Source organism: Capra hircus, chromosome 4 (genome assembly GCF_001704415.2).
Source record: "Capra hircus breed San Clemente chromosome 4, ASM170441v1, whole genome shotgun sequence".
Lineage (NCBI taxonomy): Eukaryota > Metazoa > Chordata > Mammalia > Artiodactyla > Bovidae > Capra > Capra hircus.
In genome coordinates, this window is record NC_030811.1 from 39,534,207 (window position 1) to 39,549,144 (window position 14,938).

The 14,938-nt window shown below is 38.7% G+C and overlaps 1 protein-coding gene across 3 annotated transcripts in view; it reads left to right on the forward strand.

The window, feature by feature from the left end:
* SUGCT (succinyl-CoA:glutarate-CoA transferase) overlaps positions 1 to 14,938 on the forward strand; it is a 777,817-nt gene that overhangs the window by 291,865 nt on the left and 471,014 nt on the right. For all 3 annotated transcript variants that reach the window (XM_005679346.3, XM_013963404.2, XM_018046996.1), the window contains one exon: positions 3,154 to 3,251. In XM_005679346.3, the coding sequence (XP_005679403.1) occupies positions 3,154 to 3,251 (98 nt within the window). The remainder of the gene's footprint in view (positions 1 to 3,153; positions 3,252 to 14,938) is intronic.

Genomic DNA, 14,938 nt, shown 5'->3' on the forward strand with positions numbered 1-14,938 from the left:
GTGAAGTTGTTTGTGAACTCCTGTGCTCACTGCTGAGTTGTATATGCATTGATCTGATCTTAATCAGGACACCAGAGATGTTGAGAACTGTGTTAACAAATAGACAGCTTCTCAGGTGGCAGGATGAGCATTTAGTGGGTCACAGGTGGGACTGATTCAAAAGCACTGCAAAGGCTTTGAAAACTGAACTAACACTAGAACCAAAGCAAGTAGAAGGTAAGTTAGGACTTGTGGTCTAGATCTAACCAGGAGAACTTCTTGCTAAAAACAATAAAACAAGTGTTTTCTTTAGGATTTAAATAAGACCCAGAGGCTTGTAACATAATATTCAAAATATCCAGGATACAACTCCAGATTACTCAGATTATGAAGAACCAGAACCTGCATGAGAAAAGACAATGGCATTTCCAAGATGACACAGATGTGGGAATGCAGTCATGAAAATTTTAAAACAGCATTTATAAAAATACTCCAATAAGCATTGCAGACACTATTGAAATAAATATTTAGAAAAGTAGAAATGTCTGGCACAGAAATAGAAGATAAGAAGAAGAACCAAGTAGACATTTTAGAACTGAAAAATAAAATCACCAAATACAAGAACAAATACCTCACTAGGTGAGCGCAGTAGCACAATGGAGGTAACAGAGGACAAAGTCAAGGGACTTAAAGAATATTGGGTTGGCCAAAAAGTTCATTCGGATTTTTCCATACCTGAAACCTGAACAAACTTCCTGGTAAACCCGATAGAAATTATTCAATCTGAACAACAGAGAGGAAAAAAGTTCCTTCCCCAAAATAAAAGAAAGAACACATTTCCAGGATCTGTGGGACAATAACAAAAAAGTCTAACATTTATGTCATTGTAGTCCCAGGAGGAGGGAAGAAAAAAACGTACTGAAAAAATAGTTGAAGAAACAATTGGTGGAAACTTCCCAAATTTAGTGAATGATAGAAACCTATAGATTTAATAATTTCAGCAAGTCCCACGAGAGAAATCCACATAAATCCATGCCCAAGCACATAAAAATATTACTGCTGAAAACTAAAGAAGAAACATTTGAAAGCACATGGAGAAACTGACCTATTACCTTTCGGGGAACGTGACTTGATTGATTGCAGATTTCTTGTCAGAAACTCTTGTCAGATTTCTTGTCTTGACAAGATTTCTTGTCAGAACCTAGAGAGAAGTTGCACAGCATGTTTAAAGAGCTGAAAGGAAAGAGCTGTCAATGCAGAATTCTATATCTGATGGGAATATCTTTGAGAAACGAAAGTTAAGTAGATAACTTCCCCTACCATCCCCCCTCTTTCTCATCCTTCTTTTCAAAAATTTTTTAAAAATTTTATTTTAAAAAATTTATTTTTGCTCATACATGTGGCATGTGGAATGTTAGTTCCCCAAACAGGGATTGAACCCACAGCCCCTGCCTTGGAAGCACAGAACTTTAACCACTGGACCACCAGAAAAGCCCTCATCCTTCTTTTTTGAACAAACACATGTTTTATTATTTCTTTGGGGAGAAACAGTACCTACTTGGAGTAGTTCACATTTATGTAATGCTTACTGTTTCAATCACTTGCATTGTTTCATTTTGTCCCAGGCAGCATTCTATTTCAAGTTCCTAAAGCACAGTTATGACTACAGCACCTGAAGCAGTCTCTCTAGAAAGTTCTGAATGCTAGCAAAGTGGGACAGAAGGATCATTACTTTACCCACTATTTAACATCAACTATCAAAGAGAAAGGAAGTCTAATAAGTCAAATTTTAAGAAGGATACATGAATGCATCCCAGTTACCACTGAGGGCAAACACTGAATAGTTTTTTATGACACTTATAGTATATTCTGAGTGAGACCACATTTATAAATTTGACATGAGGGCTAGTGAAGACACTTGCTTTTTCTTGAAATGACTTATTCACTCTTAGCAGAAGAGGGTGGGTCTTATAAGCCTTGAGGCCAATTCTGGGATCAGGTATGGTGACAGGGAGATTTTTAGAAAGGGCACTGTATGTAGTGTCACTTTTTAAAATCCAGGAGAGTAATGCTGTCTTTATTATTCCTCAAGGAAATGAATAAGTGGAACATGTGAAAGAGAAATTGTACTGTTGAGATGTTCTCTTTCCTTCAGGGAATCTTCTTCACTTCTCTATCCTTTGTAAGATGATTAATGGCTTGATTTTATTTAAACTGTGGGAAACAAATGAAACCATTAAGTGTTTATATTTAAACCAAATACATTAATAGAGGTAGTGAAACTTTCTGTAGGCCACATGGCCTGCCCCAGCCCGTAAATGCTCCTTCTGACTTTCCAACACAACTGCCAAACACTGCCTCCACACATTCTTTTTAAAACTTCTTTTCCATTCCAAATCCACTTGGTACTTTCATTATGGTCTTGTTAAAATTGCAAGATGTCCACTGGGACTTACAAGATAGATTTTCTCTTTATTGAGGAGGAGCAAAAGAGGAAGTATATAAAAGCATTTCTATTTGTTATTCCTTCAGGGAGTCATATTAAAGAAAAATAGTGACAATTCTATAGGAAGAATATCTTTTAATTTGACATTGTTTTAATGGTGAGCATTTGAGGTCAGTGTGTTTGCCTCCCCTTGATTTTAGCACCTTGTACAACATCCTCGATAGGACTACTGGGACAGATAATATTATTTTATTTACATGTGGAACAAATAAGGGGATGTACCTACAAGATGTATGTTGATCATGGGCTTGATGTAAGTGCAGACACGCACTTATGATAGTTGTTCTTGGAATTAGGTCTGTTTTACCCAATTTTGTACCCATAGCCCAGTTTCCTCTAGACAAGACTTACTGTGAGAATCTAATAACTCCGTTCCTATCTTCTCATAAATAGATACAAGATATTATGAAGGTCTGAGAACTTTTCCTGTGTTCCTATATGTAGATACCTGCTTAAATGTAGTTAAAAACTTCTTAAAGGTGACAAACCCAATCACCAGTATAACCTATCCTAGAATCCTTCCCTATATAAATATGCATGTTAAGAGGTATAAAGCCTAGCAAGGAATGGTCTTGGGGATGGAGTGGTAGGCCCTGAACTCTAGTACCCAGAGGCAGGTACACAAAAATTTTGTGGGTTTACACTTTAAAATTATTTTTCCCTTTTAGATCTTGAATTTGCCTGAACTGATCAATGATTCCAAGTATAGAACTAACCACCATCGGGTACAGAATAGAAAAGAACTTATTGAAATATTATCAACACGGTAAGCTTGGCTCTACTCTGTACATTTAAGAATTAATATGTTATTAGCATTTATCTGGTATTTTTCGGTGTTCTCTTCAGCTTACTTAGATTAACTTAAAAGTATCTTTCATTTCACAGAATTGGTTAGTGGAAATATGTTTTAAAGCTATGTTTTATTTTGTCTGAAAGAATTTTACATGTCTTATAAAGTACTGTATCATAACAATGATATAAATAAGAAAGTCACAATAACTTGAATTAAGTTGCTTCTTTATGGTATGTGTTTGGCTTTAGTTGATCATAAATAGGAACAATAATAATTCAACATCATTTTTTACATTTACTGTATGAAACTCTCTCTATATATAAGCTAATTTAACCCTTATAATAATCCTGTGAGAGAAGTTCTATCATTCTTACATTACAGATAAGGAAACTGATACAAGGGAGGTTTAGTCAAGAGTTTGTTGGCTTTTCTGAGTCTCTCCTGTGTAGTTTGTCATGATGATGTTTTAAAAATGGCAGATCGAGATAATGGATCATAAAGGATTAATGCTAATCAGTTAGAGTATTTGATTTCTAAATTATTTCATTCATGTCAGGTTATGCTTTTGTTAAAACCTATACCAGTGTTTCAAGTTTTCCCCAGAAAAAATTAATAATTCATACTTTTTCCTGTCAGTTTCACTTCTGTTTACATCTAAACTTCTCAGTCTAAAGGAATAGAATGTGTTTTTTGTGGATCTAAATACCCACATGTACTGTTCTTCAGTGTGGAATGTTTGCTTTCATCACACCAGTAAACTAAGAACTTTTGTTCAAATACCATGTCTTGTCTTTTTAAAAAGGCCCTTGTGTTTCCATGTAGCATATATCAAACCTCTTAGGCTTACAGATATATAGAACAAACTAATGATTACCAGTGAGGATGTGGGGGAGGGGCTGTATAGGAGTCAGGGACTGGGAGGTATAGCCTATTGAGTGCAAGACTACATGGATGTATTGAACAATATGGGGAATATAGCCAATACTTTGTAATAATCAACCAGGACCTACTTAAAAAAAAAGAAGGACAAACAAGGGGACTTGCCTGGCAATCCAGTGATTAAGACTTCACCTTCCAATGCAGGGAGTGCAGGTTTGATTCCTGTTCAGGGAGCTAAGATCCCAAATGCCTTGTGATCAAAAAACTAAAACATAAAATAGAAGCAATATTGTAACAAATTCAATAAAGACTTTAAAAATAGTCCACATCAAAAAATATTAAACACACAAACAAACAAAACTTCTTAAAAAAACACTTCTAATGTTACATTTATTTCTGTTCCCTTATTTGGTAATTTCTACACGAGTCAGCATTACCTACTTGGTCTTTCCTGGATTTTAAGCACTTCTCTACAATGCTTATATCTCCTTCTTCAATCAATGGGGCCTCTGTGTGTGGAACTGATATGCACAGAAGAGGGGAATGAGAATTGGGCTCCCCTTCTTTGGTCATTAGTTAAATAAAACTCAGATTCTACTGCAAAGCCAGGGAGCCCTCAGTCATTAACCTTTCACCCAATGAGAATTGGCCATTTAGCTCTGCTTTTTGCCTCTTTGCCTCTCATGCAGTTTTTAATTCATTAATATGACTTTTTCCTTTCACACAACGGTTACCAAGTTTCAATAATAGACACTTGTGAGAACCTTATCAAAAGCTCTTTGATAGTCTAAATAAATCATATCCATGCTGTGAGAAGAGTGGACCCAAGAAAAATACAAAACCTAGACAGATGCAAGTGTCCTCTTGTTTCTGAATTGTCAGCACTTTTATAACTTCAAGAACCACAAAATTATTGGTTTCCTATGTCCTAAAACTTGTATTCTTTGCTAAATTGTTATAGAATTCTGCTATAGACTTTTAACATCATCTGTAACAGTTTAATTTCTAATTTCTCTCTTTGGGGTGAATTAAATTACCTGACACCTTCTTCTTTCTACTCTTATATACCCAGAAGTGGGAATTTCAGCACTTTAGATCCCATAGGTTCTTGTGTCTTTATTCAGACTTTAGGAATCAAGCTTGTAAAGAACAGGCTAAAGGGTAGTCTTAAGAGAGGAAACTTGATCGAGGAGGTCCCATCATCATACAGCCTGCAGTTAAAACACAGACTACTACTACAACGCCCTTGGTTGCCTGGGAGCCAGAGTCCCTGCTCTCTTTAATTGCTGTATGAATCTATTTTGGTGGTGCTTTGTGGGATGCAGTTCTTCAGTCTCTTCTCAAGTCTCGTCTTCTCCATGGTGGGTCAAATAGTAATGACCAGCGAAGATTAGCATATTAGTCCCTTTCATAACTTTTTCATTTGTTTTTCTGAACAAATATCCATGGGTTCATTAGTACCATTAATTACTGGGCTTTCATAAGTATGTGTTAGTTGCTCAGTCATGTCCAACTCTTTGCAACTCCATGGACTATAGCCTGCCAGGCTCCTCTGTCCATGGAATTCTCCAGGTGAGAATACTGGAGTGGATTGCCATTTTTTCCTCCACGGGATCTTCCTGACCCAGGGCTTGAATCTACTGCGTTGCAGTCAGATTCTTTACCAGCTGGGCCACCAGGGAAGCCCTGGCTTTCAGAAGTCTCTGTGAATGTTAAAAATATCTCATTTTCATGATTTTATGTTTTTATAATATTCAAAATATTAATGGCTCTATATTAATTAGAGGATTAAATCTGGCTGTTTTGGTCTGACATTATGGCCTTCCACAATCTGACATGACCTTTCCTTTCCACCTTTTCTCAGTATAAAGAATAGTATAGAGAAGTGAGTTGAGAGAGAGAGAGAGTGGGGGCAGGGGGTGGCGGGAACATCATGCTGTAAAAGTTCCAATAGACTTTATGATAAAGGAGTTCCTTAAACTTGAGAAACAAAGGAAAGTATTTGACCATAAAATGAGTTAGCTTATCAACAACTTCTATTTTCTGTCTAAACTAATGATAGATCTTTTTTTCTGTCCAATTTTATTGATATAATTGATATATAATGTTGTATTAGTTTAAGGCATGCTGATAATGGTTTGATATGTGTATATATTCTGAAATGATGACCATAATAAGTTTTAGTCAACATGTATCATATCAGAATTACAAATCTTTTTTTTCCCTTGTGATGAGAACTTTTAAGATCTGCTCTCTTAGCAACCATCAAATACAATACAGTATTATTACCTATAGTCACCAGTGTTGTTTAGTAGCTAAGTCACGTCTGACTCTTTGTGGCCCCATGGACTGTAGCCCATCAGGCTTCTCTGTCCATGGGATTTCCCTGGCAAGAATACTGGAGTGGGTTGCCATTTCCTTCCCCAGGGGATCTTCCTGATCCAGGGATAGAACCCATGTCTCCTGCATTGCAGGCAGATTCTTTACTGCTGAGCCACCAGGGAAGCCCAAAGTCACCATGCTGTATATTATATCCTCAGGAGTTATTTATCTTGTAACTGGAAGTTTGTACCTTTTGACCACCTTCACCTATTTTCCCAGCTCTGGTAGAGTTCAAAGTTTTCGAGCAACTCAGAGTCATTCTTCATCACATGAAGAGACTTGAGGGACTCAAGAGTTTCAGTGGAACATGCTTCTCCATTGTTCATTCTCTTACTCATCTATTTAGCCCATTTATTGACTACCTACTATATGCCAGTGACTGTTTTGAGCCCTAGGAAAATGACATTAAAAAACCAACATAAAAATTCCTATATTCCTGGATTTTCATTAGACTAAACCTTGCAGACTTTCTGTAAGACTTGTAGGGCCTCTTCCATAAAACCATTTGTTTTGATATGCCTCAGAAGTTAGTTGTTCATATTTATAAGCATTTTGTAAATTTTGCTTCATAAAAGTATTACAACTACAGGCTGTTATTAATTGTTAATTATTTATTGTCCTTTTTTTGAGCATGTTATAGTACACATGCTACAAGTTTTGTGTGTGTGGTTTTCCTATCATTTCCATAGAAGAGCATGTTTTTTTTTGGTAACATTAGCTACATTGCCATGTGAATATGCCATGCTTTTTCTTGTCTGCTATTAAATATTACATCATAAAACTTCCCCTTGATGCTTGTAGACACTTTTTTCTGCCTATATTTCTGTTTTAGAAAATCTTCAAAATATATAATAACGTAGAGGGATTTGTTAGAGTGAATTTGCACTTTAGGCAACTTAAAAAAAACAACTCAACTATGATGGACTCACAGTGTTTATTAAAAAAAGAAAAAACAAAAAACTTCTTACCCCTTTCATCTAACTTGATATCTAAAAGTGGAAACAGAAGCATTTATGCATTTTTACAAAACCTGCTCTCCTAAATACACATGAAGTTTCCCTCTTGGGTTTCAAAATCTTCCGTCCAAAGCATTTTTACCAAGTTTCGATTAATTTCCTGAGTAATTTCCCAAAGTAACTTTCCTGGCTATGGCAAACATTTATTTAAATGTTTTAGAACCTGGTAATTCTCTTTGAGTTCTCTGAAATTCATAAATTCTTTAGAAAGTGCCTACCAAAAATGTCAGTCACTTACCTCACTTTTCTGTTATTCTTGCTAAATTCAGTTTGATGCTACTCTCTGAGCATGGTCCGGCCCATTCAGGAAGGCAGCTGCATGTTTTTGTCATCAGCTGGGTTTTCCACAGCCAGCACACACAATCCCCCTCAAGTGCTCTCAGGTGTTACTATTCCTCAACTGTCGCCACAAGCACATTTTTTTTTTTTTTTAAATTTAAAGGTGGAAGGCTTTCCCCTTGAGCTTGCCATTTTATCCAGGGTGTTGCAGAAAGTCTGTTTACCCAGCTGCTAAGACCAAAAATGAGATGAAGCTAAAGCATGTTAAAAGTCAGTCCCCAGCTAAAACACAAAAGAAGAGATATAATGGAGACTCATCCAGGGCCTGTTACAACAAACCCCTTCTTTGCAAAGCTAAGGAGCAACAAACTCCTCATCCTGTCCCACCCACATGCAGGACCAGCATTTTTGCAGTAGTTCAGACCTTGCAGGAGAGACTGAAAATCACGATGTGTATTGATGCTAAGAAGAGAAGGATTAAGATGATGTATTAGTAGCTGGGGAGAAACGGTAGGAAGACATGAAGATGAAGGAAAGGAGAAATAAAGGGGAAAATAGAAATACAATTCCCTTTATTCCTCCCCCTTCCTCTCTTCATTTCTAGCGGCCACTGACTATATGCCCTTGTCCTGTAGATGCAGAGATGATAGAAGTGGTGGGCCCTTGGTCTAAGTAGGAAAACAAACAAATAAAGCAATGAACTAAGTAGTGCATGTGAAGTGGCACTGTGCACATACACGCAGGGTGCTAGGAACTCAGAGAAGGGGCAGTTCCCTCAATTTGGGCAAGTCAGGGAAGGCTTCCTGTAGGCAGTGTCACCTGAAATGAGTCTTAAGGGACAAATAGAAATAGGCAGGTAAAGAAAAAAAATAGTTCAAAAGAGGAAATATCAAACTGAATATAATTTTATACAGAGAAAAAAATTAATCATAGGAGAAGAAAAGAAAGTAGCTTGGAGAAAAACTGATAACAACTTTTAAATTGCTTTTTGAAAAATGACACACATATTAAGGAAGTGTATGTCAGTACAGTCCTGGTGAAGGCACTCCTAAAATGTTGGTTGTCCTAGGTTGTCATAAATGAAATGACAGTGTCAGATAAATTACCTTTTATTTTTAAAGTACTGTGGTAATTCCTTCAGTAAAATAAATCATTATTTTGGTTTAGAATGATCTGAGTTTTAAGTCAAGTAATTGAATATCTACTTATTTTTAGACTTTTCTATATTAATATATCATGAAATTAAATGCCTTCTTTCAGAGCCTTCTAAACAGAGGTGCTAAACAAATATTTGTTGAACTGAATCCAGAACTTATAAAAGAGCTTCATCTCTTTAAATTTGATGTCAGGTCATTTTTAAATAGACTTGTTCAGAATATTGGAGAGTTGGACCTGGAACATTTTGGGGGCTGTTGATGGAAGGCTTGTGACTTCAAAGATGCCTAAATATAATGTTAACTTTTAAAACCTGACATCTTGGCTCCATTAGGCAAATTTGGTCATTTTACTACCCTGACTAGATCTTTCATGGAGTCCCCACAGCTTTGAGGATAGTTTAAACTATTTATCTTAACATATGTAATTGCCTCTCCCACTTTTGCCTAGAACCATCTTATAATTTAGCCTGGTCTTTTAATCTGCTGTGTCTTCGCATATGCTCATTGCTTTTCACTAAAACGATGAAGTTCCTTTGTCCTTTAAAATGAGCACAAATTTTGGGAGTTTTTTCTGTCATTTGTCTGTTTTAAGTGGCTCCTCCTATGTTGCTATGTGAAAGCATCTATTACACTCAACTGTCATTCATCCTCCTCCTTGACAAGACAGTAAATTTCTTAAGGCAGAGACTAGCTTTTGATTTTCAAAGATTTTTTTATAAAAGCTTTGTTGCTGCTGCTGCTGCTAAGTCACTTCAGTCGTGTCCAACTCTGTGCGACCCCATAGACGGCAGCCCACGAGGCTCCGCCATCACTGGGACTCTCCAGGCAAGAACACTGGAGTGGGTTGCCATTTCCTTCTCCAATGCATGAAAGTGAAAAGTGAAAGTGAAGTCGTTCAGTCATGTCCGACTCTTCGCAACCCCATGGACTGAAGCCTACCAGGTTCCTCCGTCCATGGGATTTTCCAGACAAGAGTACTGGAGTGGGGTGCCATTGCCTTCTCCATTAGAGCAGCTTTAGGTTATAGCAAAACTGAGAGGGAGGCATGAAGAGTTCCCATATACCCTCTGCTATCCTGTTTCCTGCCTCCCCCCAGCCTCTCCACTATCAACATTCCTCACCAGAATGGTACATCTGTTATAATTGATTCACCTACATTGACACATCATAAGAGATGATGTCATTTAAAAAAATTTTATTTCTAGTGCATATTTAGGTTCCTGACACTAGGTGTTCTTTGAGTTAGTGAACACATGAATTAATAAGGGGGAGGCAAAGCCATCCAAATTTGGCAAACCGGCTAAAGGAAAAAGACCCAATGTCAGGTAAAGTAAAAAGAGGAGAGCAGTGGTAGCTAGAAATGACAACTTTTTCTAAACACATCTAGGAGGCCTGTGTTATGATCACAGAATGTCAAAAGACCTGAAAACAAGAGTCTTCCACTAACTCTGTGGACTTGAGCAAATCCTCTGATTGCTCTGAGCCTCAGGTTCTCTTGTATACAGTGTGTCTAACAATACCTACATCATGCTGCTGCTGCTAAGTTGCTTTAGTCGTGTCCGACTCTGTGCGACCCCATAGATGGCAGCTCACCAGGCTCCCCCATCCCTGGGATTCTCCAGGCAAGAACACTGGAGTGGGTTGCCATTTCCTTCTCCAATGCATGAAAGTGAAAAGTGAAAGGGAAGTCGCTCAGTCGTGTCTGACTCTTAGCGACCCCATGGACTGCAGCCTACCAGGCTCCTCCATCCATGGGATTTTCCAGGCAAGAGTACTGGAGTGGGGTGCCATCACCTTCTCCGACCGACATCATGGTGAGAATTAAAGAACAGAACAGGCATGAAAGCTGCCAGCACAGCCCTTGGCATATGACAGTGTTCAGTGTATTGTAGGAGAATCTCAATCCTTAAGAATCATAAAATCCTAATTTTTTGCCACCAGAGTTCCTCTATATCTTTTTTTTATTCATAGATGCCATGTTTTGATATTTTTCTCATCCAAACTGTAATTATTATATGAATTACCTTTCACAATTTTTATTTAATAAAGTTTCTCTTAACTGCCAATCAGATTCTGATTAGTATAACTAGTGTTATTGTACTGATTTGATTTAATTTTAGCAGAAATAAAGCATGACATTCTACTTGGCCTGTATGACCCTGTTGCAGCTAAATAAATTATTTCTGTTCAACTTAAAAAAATTAAAAATAGCTCACAAGATTCAGGAATACATTTAATTTTGTACAATGATGTTAATGACAGTTTCTTTTTCTTTTTTTCAAACCCAAAGTGGGCCTTAATAGCTCATATACTATTCCCTTTCAAGAAGTACTGTTTTTCAGTGTAGGCAATGAATTTGGAACTTGTGAACATTCCACTTAAATTATTCCATGCATTTGTGGTTGTACCTTCATAAATAATGAAATAGTTTAGTGTGTTTCTCAGTTGCTATGCGGTGTTAATAGCCTCTATGAAGAGCTTCAGTCAGGGGCTTTGAACTCTGAAATAAAATGTATCCATGAGTTTTCCTGTGTCATTTTTATGGTTAAGTTTTTCAAAGTTTTAACGGGTATCTCTGGCCTTCCTGAAAGCTGTTGACTTTACCTTCTGTTGAATAACATCTATTGTTCTTGTGCTTTGTTGCTCAGTTGTGTCTGACTCTTTGCTACTCCATGGGCTGTAGCCCTCCAGGCTCCTCTATCCATGGGAATCCTCCAGGCAAGAATACTGGAGTGAGTTGCCATGCCCTTCTCCAGGGGATCTTCCCAACCCAGGGATCGAACCCAGGTCTACTGCATTGCAGGCAGATTCTTTACCATCTGAGCCACCAGGAAAGCTCAAGTATCCTTAATTTAAATTTATAGTAAAAAAATAAAAGCACCGCATATTTTTATCTCTTGCCCTTTCCCCTACCCTTTGTCTTAAATCCTCATTTCAGTCCACCCTTCTATCTGCCTTCCATGGCCCCACCTTCCTGTCCTTATCCTGCCTTTCACAATTTGGACTCTTTTACTATTAAATAATAGGTAGATATCATGTATCACCTTCCTAGGTGGGTTTTGCCTTTTTACAGGAAGGCTTCATTGAACAGTGGTTTGCTTAAAGAACAGGAAGGGTTTTATCAGTGTCTGCCTATATGATATAATTTAAAAGAGCTACAAAGTGAAAAGTGAAGTCACTCAGTCGTGTCTGACTCTTCGCGACCCCATGGACTGCAGCCTTCCAGGCTCCCCCGTCCCTGGGATACTCCAGGCAAGAATACTGGAGTGGGTTGCCATTTCCTTCTCCAGTGCCTGAAAGTGAAAAGTGAAAGTGAAGTCGCTCAGTTGTGTCCAACTCTTAGTGACCCCATGGACTGCAGCCTTTCAGGCTCCTCCGTCCATGGGATTTTCCAGGCAAGAGTACTGGAGTGGGGTGCCATTGCCTTCTCCGATACACACGCTACCTATCTATATATGTATAGCTATGTGTGTACCCGCACATGTGTACACACACAGAGCTGAACACTACCTGAATAACAACGACATACTGGGAGGCTCTGAACACCTGAATTCACAGATGATCAGGTGAGCTGATTGTAGAACTGATTACAGATTGCATGAAAATAAAATCCTACAGTAGCTACCAATTTCTTGAGAGCTTGGTGTTCTGGTCTCTTTTGAGGGGAGCGGGAGGCGGTCCTCTCTGCAACGTTGCATAGCCTGATATATGACTGCCTCCATAAGCGGCTTTCTGCTGCTCAGAAAGCAGTTCAGGAGGTGGCGGGGGCAATGCCGTGTCATCCATGGTGGCTGTGGGTTCCGCTCTAGGCACGAGGGAGGAGGAGAGCGAGCCGTGCCGGGTGATGGACTTGCGCTGCAGTGTCCTGTTGAGGTCAGCCAGGAAGCCAGGCTGGACAATAAGGCTGGATTTGGGCGAGGTACAAGGAACCACGGAATATAACTGTTCCTTATACATAGTTTGCTGGTTTCAGAAATTCTACAATTATAGATTTGAGGGACTTAAAATTTGGTTCACTCTGAAGCTTGGAACAGCACAGGAGGAGTTAAAGCATGAAGTCTTATTCCTTAGAGTTAATAAAATTTCCCAGGCCTTTTCGTCAGACTAGATTTTAATATGGGAAAAGTGGAGAATTCACCAAAGCCCTGGCTGTCTAAGGTGGGTGAAAAGCAGAATGAAGGCTGAGAGCAGTCAGGGACCTCAGAGATTAAGTTTCCTCACTGACACTTTTGCCAGGGCTTGGAGGCTCTGAAAGTCTCTTTTAACCCTGATTAATTCCTCCCCTTTCTAAACCTGGCAATCTTTGACTCTCCCATGTCTACATGTTTTTAATATAACATAAAGAAACTTATTGTTTTCTCCCACGGAAACTTTTATGTTGGTCTAATATTCTCTTTCGCATGTGATCCCACTTTAAAATCTCTTCTGCCAGCCTTTTCTCCACTCCCTGACTTCTATTAGTATCTTATGAGGCTGAATTTTATGTGATTTATATATATCCTCAACCTACATATTTAGTTTATTGCAACCTCCCCCTAAACCTTGCATAAAGCTTCAAATTGTATCATTGAAGGTTTATCTGGCATGTACTACAGAGGGCTGATTTGGATAAATGGATCTGACGTTTGCTGAGGGTCACATTTGTTTTCTTATGCATTCCATGGCAGCTCTGCCATTATCAGCTAATAGATGGTCCCTTGTAAAATGTCTATATTTTATGTGGTACATTTTCTGAATGTTGGTTATTTGGAAATAGATTTAAGTGGCTATGTGTTGTTACTATAAAATCAGCTTGGAGGGAGAAAGAATGAAAGAAACCCAGTCCTGGAACACATCCTTTTGGCTTACAGAATGCAAAACGACCCACTGCAACTCCGAACAAGCTCCTTGTGACCGGAGCTCTTTCCACCCTGTTAAGAGAATTCTTTGTGACTGAGAATCAAATGATGTCTTTAAGTGAGTCAGGGTGGAATGGAATGTCATCCCACTCCTACTTTCCTCCTCCTTTTTTTCCAGGAGGGCTATAAACCATTCCACACTGCCTTTTAGTAGAAAGAATTAGGTGGTAGGGGTGGGATATTTATATATATGTGCGGGGCAGGAGGTGGGGTGGATGATGGTGGAGGGAGGGTGTCCAGTAAACTCTCTTTCCCTGGATAAAACATTTAATACCCTCATCTCTCCATTGGAACTTAATGTATATTTTTAGATTTATAGAATGTTAGAGTCCTAAACACTTGGAGAGCTGGATAGAACTTGGCATATCATAGAACTTAACCCCTTCCTATGTATAAGAACTTGGAATTTAATGGCATCATGACCAGAAACCCCTTGAAATCTGGTGGGAGATTCCACAAAGCTTGAAAGGCTTTCCTTTTAGAAGGATGTAGGCACAGCTCCTCAGACTTTGTTGGCTGACCTTCTTTTGCTCTTGACTTTTGAATTGGATAGAGAATCTGGAGTTTGACTCGGTCTCCTGACACTCAGACTCCCAGACTCATTCCTGCCCTGCCCAATTTCCTGCCTGCCTTTGGCTCAGACTGAGTTCTGTTCTGCAATAACTTTGCCCCCGACTTGGGTCCTATGCTTATCTCTTCTTAGCTTGAGCTTTGCAGCATAGGCCTTCCTTGGTCCTTTGATCTTACACCAACTGATGTTTCTAGGAAGAGCTGACTCCACCTCTTTCCCAGTGCTGACAGCTGACATGCCTGCTGAGCTCTGATTTCCACCAGCTGTCCAGCATCCTGGAACATTCCCTAGTGACCAGCTGCTCCTCGCCGTCTTCACCTGGACAGTTCACAGTAGTTTTGGCAAGCTGCTCACTGCTTCCAAAGCCAGACTAGACCTACCTTAGTTCTAGTTTAATATGTTTTTCCCAATATCACACAGCTCACAGGTGAGGCTCAAATTGGAATATCTTGATTATCAATGCCTTTTCCATAGTACT